At 52.9% G+C, this 7,049-nt stretch overlaps 1 protein-coding gene across 1 annotated transcript; it reads left to right on the top strand.

Annotated features, from left to right (window-relative positions):
• The first annotated feature begins 3,866 nt into the window (after positions 1-3,866).
• On the top strand, positions 3,867-4,601 carry LOC139046175 (uncharacterized). The gene has a single exon (XM_070517349.1). The coding sequence runs from the start codon at positions 3,867-3,869 to the stop codon at positions 4,599-4,601; it is 735 nt and encodes a 244-aa protein (XP_070373450.1).
• Positions 4,602-7,049: the final 2,448 nt, after the last annotated feature.

The following is a 7,049-nucleotide window of genomic DNA, read 5'->3' as shown; positions in this document are numbered from 1 at the left end:
TTTGTCACCTGGGAGCCATGGGCTATGCTGTGGAGCCTGGCTCTGCAGTGGGCTACACCGCCTAGGTTTGTGTAAGGACCCTCTGTGACGTTCACAAAATCACCAATGACATTTCTCAGAACGTGTCCCTGTGAGGTGTGACTAGATCACCGCTTCTTTATCCATTCATCTGTCGATGACACCGGGTAGTTTCCATATCTTGGCTACTGTGAATAAGGCTGCATTGAACATGGGGGCACAGACATCTCTTCAAGATACTGATTTCATTTTCTTTGGTTAAACACCCAGAAGTGGGATAGCTGGGTCATATGGTATTTCTAGTTTTAGTTTTTTGAGGAACGTCCATACTATTTTCCATAGTGGCTGCACCAGTTTACATTCCTACCAACAGTGCACAAGGGTTCCCTTTTCTCCATGTCCTCGCCAATATTTGTTATTTCTTATCTTGTGTTTCCTCCCCAAAGCCCCGGTGCACAGTTGTATGTCCTGGTTGTAGGTCATTCTAGCTCTTCTGTGTGGGACGCCGCCACAGCACGGCTTGATGAGCGGTGTGTGTGTCCGTGCCCAGGATTGGAACCTGCGAACCCTGGGCCGCCAAAGCAGAGTGTGCAAACTTAACCACTAAGCCACTGGCCCAGCCCCATATTCCTTATATTTTTGATAATAGCCATTCTAGGAGGTGTGAGGTGATAATCTCATTGTGGTTTTGATTTGCATTTCCCTAATGATCAGTAATGTTGAACATCTTTTCATGTCCCTGTTGGCCACCTGTGTGTCTTTGGAAAAATGTCAGTTTGGATTTTCTGCCCATTTTTAAATCAGATTGTTCGTTTTTTGCTATTGAGTTACATAAATTCATTAGATATTTTGGATATTAACCCTTTATCAGATATGTGGTTTGCGGATATTTTCTCCATCCCATAGGCTGCCTTTTCACTCTGCTGATGGTTTCCTTTGCTGTGCAGAAGCTTTTTAGTGAGGGGCCGGCTCCATGGCCGAGTGGTTAAGTTCTCACGCTCCTCTGCGGCGGCCCAGGGTTCGGATCCTGGGCCCGGACATGGCACCGCTCATCAGGCCACGTGGAGGCGGCGTCCCACATCCCACAGCTAGAGGGCCATGCAGCTAAGATATACAACTGTGTACAGGGGGGGTTTGGGGAGATAAAGCAGAAAAAAAAGGAAAGAAAAGATTGGCAACAGTTGTTAGCCCAGATGCCAATCTTATGAAAAAAAAAGAAGCTTTTTCGTTAGATGTGGGCCCAGCTGTTTAGTTTTGCCTTTGTCGCCTGTGCTTCGGGAGTGAGGTCCAAAAGTCATCACCGAGACTGATGTCACGGAGCTTTTTTCTGTTTCCTTCCAGGAGTTTTGTGGCTTCAGGTCTTCTGTTTAACTCTGATTCATTTTGAGTTAATTTCTGTGAGTGCTGTAAGAGAGGGATCCGGTTTCATTTTTTGGATGTGGATGTCTGGTTTCCCAGCCCCATTTATTGAAGAGACTGTCTTTCCGTGTTGTGTGTTCCTGGCGCCCCCGTCAAAGATGAGTCGCGAGGGTTTGTTTCTGGGCTCTGGATTCTGTCCCCCCGGCCGGTGTGCCTGTTTCTAGCCTGCAGCACACAGTTCTGACTGCGGCAGGCCTGTGGTACAGCTTGCATCCTCTCACTTCTTCAGTGTGTGGCATCCTTTCCTTCCTCGTGTGGACTATCCAAAGACACATCCTCTCCTTTTTTCTTGGTCAATTCTGACAAAGGCTTGTGGAGGAAGCACACGTAGCTTTCTTTATCCTCTCTGCTTTCTTCTTGCGCTCTATTTTGTTAATTTCTGTTCTTATCATTCTTCTGTCACTCCTTACATGTCCCTTGTGCTTGTTCGACGTTTGTCTTCCGAGCCTCTGAGATTGGTGAGTAGCTTTTGGCTGTGGGCCGTCTTCCTTTTCTGCTCTGGGCCGTACGTCCACTTCTTGCTCAGAGTCCTCCGTGTGTCCCATTGCTGGACAGGCAGTGGTGCTGTTTCATTTTAGTTCTAAATATATTAAAATTTCCATTGCAATGTTTATTGGCCTTAAGTTATTCAGAGGTGATGTCTAAATGAATGGAGCTTGTCTTTGTCTTGTTTTTGGTGAATTTTTACACTCTGGTCAAAGATGAGCTGTTCCGTTGAAGTTACGCTCCCTGCCAGACTGAGCCTCTTCTGACGACCTCTGAACTTCAGTTGTGATTTCCCCAATTTTGTTTCCTCGTAGCATAGCTGCTCCAGCTTTCTTTTGGTTGATATTTGCCTTTTCTGTATTTTCCAGTTCTTTTTCTTTGGACTTTGCTATATGCTTATGTTTTAGATGTGTCTCTAATAAAAACTATTATTTAAATTTTTATTTTTGTTGTCCATCCTCCAAATCCTTTTCATTTAGCTACAATATGTGTGTGTTCGTGATACACACACACGTACCTAACTGGTGCATTTCTACCACTCACACAACAGCTGTTAGCTTAGGAACTGAGTCCTCATGTCCGTTGTTCAAACCATTACATGGTTTAATGCCGGCGCTTTAGATTTATGTCCCGTGCAAATCTGGGGTCACTTGGGAGGGTTTTGGCCTTGGAATTACTTCAGGTCCTAACAACTTTTGTGGACCCCAAAGAGCTTTGCTTCCGCTGTGATAAATCTATTGATATAAAAAATGAGACAAAATTTATTTAAAATAATAAAAAGACCATTGTATGTTAATATCACGAATATATTTTTCATGAAAAAAATAACTGTACTTTCCAAAACCAGCAAAAAAAAAAAAAAAACATAGGGAGGACAGTGGTGTTTGTTACAGTGTGCAAACCACTCCAAGGCCTCATAAGACACGGCCGGGCTCTGCTCTGGAGTCCTGCAGCCGTGGGCGAACTGCGTGTCTGAGGGGTCAGCCTGAAAGAGAAAGCGCAGCTCAGCGTCACGTGGAAGCCGGAGAGATGATGGGTCTCTGCAAGGGGCTCAGAGCCTCCCTCACCTTGGCCCTACCATGACCCTGATCCTGACCCACAACCTGACTGTCACCCTCCCCTGCCCCAGGACCTCCCCTGAGACCTACCCCTGGACCTCACCTGGGCCTCACTCTAACCCTCTGCCTGCCTTTGCTCTGACCCTCACCATGGCCCTCACCATGGCCCTCACCCGGGCCTCACCCTGACTCTAACACTGACCCTCACCCTGACCCTCACCCTGGCCCTCACCCTGGCCCTCACCCTGACCCTCACCCTGGCGCTCACCCTGACCCTCACCCTGGCCCTCACCCTGGCCCTCACCCTGACCCTCACCCTGACCCTCACCTGACCCTCACCCTGACCCTCACCTGACCCTCACCCTGACCCTCACCCTGACCCTCACCCTGGCCCTCACCCTGGCCCTCACCCTGACCCTCACCCTGGCCCTCACCCTGGCCCTCACCCTGACCCTCACCCTGGCCCTCACCTGGCCCTCACCCTGGCCCTCACCCTGACCCTCTCCCTGGCCATCACCCTGGCCATCACCCTGACCCTCACCTGACACTCACCTGACACTCACCCTGACCCTCACCCTGACCCTCACCCTGACCCTCACCCTGACCATCACCGTGACCCTCACCCTGGCCCTCACCCTGGCCCTCACCCTGACCCTCACCTGACCCTCACCCTAACCCTCACCTGACCCTTACCCTGACCCTCACCTGACCCTCACCCTGACCATCACCCTGGCCCTCACCCTGGCCCTCACCCTGACCCTCACCCTGACCCTCACCCTGACCATCACCGTGACCCTCACCCTGACCCTCACCCTGACACTCACCCTGGCCATCACCCTGACCCTCACCCTGACCCTCACCCTGGCCCTCACCCTGACCCTCACCATGACCCTCACCCTGACCCTCACCATGACACTCACCCTGACCCTCACCCTGACCCTCACCCTGACCCTCACCCTGACCATCACCGTGACCCTCACCCTGACCCTCACCCTGACACTCACCCTGGCCATCACCCTGACCCTCACCCTGACCCTCACCCTGGCCCTCACCCTGACCCTCACCTTGACCCTCACCCTGACTCTCACCCTGACCCTCACCCTGACCCTCACCTTGACCCTCACCCTGACTCTCACCCTGACCCTCACCCTGACCCTCACCCTGACCCTCACCCTGGCCCTCACCCTGACCCTCACCCTGACCCTCACCCTGGCCCTCACCCTGACCCTCACCCTGACCCTCACCATGGCCCTCACCCTGACCCTCACCCTGACCATCACCTGGGCCCAAACCATGACCATCACCCTGACCTTCACCCTGGCCCTCACCCTTGCCCTCACCCTGACCCTCACCCTGACCCTCACCCTGACCCTCACCCTGGCCCTCACCCTGACCCTCACCCTGGCCCTCACCCTGACCCTCACCCTGACCCTCACCCTGGCCCTCACCATGACCCTCACCCTGACCCTCACCCTGGCTCTCACCCTGACCCTCACCCTGACCCTCACCCTGGCCCTCACCCTGACCCTCACCCTGACCCTCATCCTGGCCCTCACCCTGACCCTCACCCTGACCCTCACCCTGGCCCTCACCCTGGCCCTCACCCTGACCCTCACCTGACCCTCACCCTGACCCTCCCCATGACCATCACCCTGACCCTCACCCTGACCCTCACCCTGGCCCTCACCCTGGCCCTCCGTATGGCCCTCGCCCCCGCACTGTGTGTTCTGCAGCTGCTGCCTCTCTGGTCCCCCGTTTTCTTTGCCCTGTGAGCCGCCCGCCCGTCATCTTCAGCTGCTCCGGTCAGGACATACACTCCGGTTTGGGCACCTCCTGGTTTCTCCCCGGCCTCCCCTCTGACCACAGTGCTGCCTGTGCCTGGCTGGGTTGCCCAGGTTCCCGCCCGGTGCCGCGCTTGCCCGTGCCGCCCGGTGCTGCCCTGCCAGCTCCCTCCGCCCCGGATGCAGCTCCAGAGCCCTTCAGCTTGGCTTCCGTCTTCTAAAATACTCCCCTATTGTTGTTTTTAAGTGTAATGGATATGCGCCTGCTGAGTACAACTTCACGCCACAGAAGCCCAAGGCATGAGCCTGTGTGTCCTGTCGACCCTCCTGAGGCCTCCACGGTCGGCTGTTGTGTGCTTACAGACACAGAGACATCAACGCATTTGTGTCCACACCCTCTGCCATGAGTCGCTCTCTCCAGGCTTAAATGGCTCTTGCCTAGATGTGCTCTCTCTGGCTTGCAACTCGCATGTCCGCATGGGTATGGGTGTCGTGATGGCTAATTTTACATGTCAACTTGACCCGGCCGTGGGGAGCCCAGGTGTTTGGTCCAACGTGATTCTGGGAGTGTCTGCGAGGGTGTTTCTGGATGAGGTTCACGTTGAACGGGTGGAGTGTACACAGCACATCACCCTCCCCAAGCTGGTGGGCTTTGTCTAATTAGTTGAAGGCCTGACTAAACTGGGTGGAGGAAGAGGGCCCTCCTCCTGCCTGAGTGTCTTGAGCTGAGACACCGTCTTCTGTGCTTGGACTCGGAGCGTCGGCTCTCGGCTCTCCAGCTTGCCGACCCGGACGCATGGTAGGTGCATCGTGCTGGATGTGCCTCTTTAGACGGGGTCTAAACACCACCAGCGTCTCCCGTGTGGTGGGCGAGGCCCTGCGGGCTCTTCCGTGACGGCTCCCTGCCCTCAGCGATTCCTTTGATTCTCCGGTGACTGAGCTTGCTGAGGACGTTTGCTGCCCGTGCCGCCATGGGTGTCTTGTGCGGCATCAGGGCACACGTGTGTCAGAGCGCCGGCAGCCACACCTGCACCAGGCATCACTTCGAGTTTCTTTGGTGACTTTTTTTTTTTTTTTAAGATTTTTTATTTTTTCCCTTTTTCTCCCCAAAGCCCCCTGGTACATAGTTGTATATTCTTTGTTGTGAGTCCTTCTAGTTGTGGCATGTGGGACGCTGCCTCAGCGTGGTTTGATGAACAGTGCCATGTCCGCACCCAGGATTCGAACCAACGAAACACTGGGCCGCCTGCAGCGGAGCATGCGAACTTAACCACTCGGCCACGGGGCCAGCCCCTCTTTGGTGACTTTTGCGGGCAGACGTGACGAGTTTTAATGTCGTCAAATTAAGTTTTTCTCTTTTAGGATATCTTCTGTTTTGTGTTTTGCCCAAGAAATCGTTGCACACACGTATTCCCAATTTTCTTCTAAAAGCTTTTTTTTGTTGTTAGGTTTTTAAATTAATCTCAGCTGGATTTTTTTTATTGAAATAAGATTTGCATAACATAAAATTAGCCATTTCAAAGTGTGCGGTTTAGTGGCATTTAACACATTCTCAATGCTGTGCAACCATCAGAACATTTTCTTTATCTCAAAAGGAAACCCCACACCCACTAGCACTTGCTCCCTGTCCCCTCCCCGTAGACCTGCTGGCCTCTAGTCCACTCTGTCTCTGTGGATTTGCCTGTTCTGGACGTTTCCTATGAAAAGAAACAGGCAAAATGTGGCGTTTTGTGTCTGGCTTCTCTCACTGAATATAGTGTCTCCAAGATTTGTCCGAGTTGCAGCACATTGCAGTGCCTCATTCCTCTTTGTGGCTGAATGGGATTCAGTCAGGATAGACCACACTCTGTTTATCTGTTTGTCCACTCACCAGTCGGTGGATATTTGGGTGTCTCCGCATCCTGGCGATTGTGGACAGCGCCGCTGTGAACGCTCACGTACGCGTTTTGCGTGGCTGTGTTTCTGTCCTCTTGAGTCTGTGCCTAGGCGTGGAACTGGAGGTTGTGTGGCAATTCCATGTTTAATCAGCTTGAATTTCATGTATAGCATTGTATTAATTTCCTAGGACAGCCGTAATAAATTACCGCAAATTGAGTGGCTTAAAAAAGCAGAAATTTGTTCTCCCACAGAAGCCCAAAACCAAGGTGTGGGCAGCCGTGCTCCCTCTGGAGGCCCGAGGGGGGATCCTTCCTGCCTTTTCCAGCTCCTGGTCCCCCGGGCGTCCTGGCTTGTGGCTGCGTCCCTCTGGTCTCTGCCTCCGTCTTCACATGGCTCCTCCCTGTGTCTC

The sequence above is a fragment of the Equus asinus genome, chromosome 9, assembly GCF_041296235.1.
Source record: "Equus asinus isolate D_3611 breed Donkey chromosome 9, EquAss-T2T_v2, whole genome shotgun sequence".
NCBI lineage: Eukaryota > Metazoa > Chordata > Mammalia > Perissodactyla > Equidae > Equus > Equus asinus.
The sequence above is the reverse complement of the archived record's forward strand: the minus strand, read 5'-3'. Positions and strand labels throughout refer to the sequence as shown.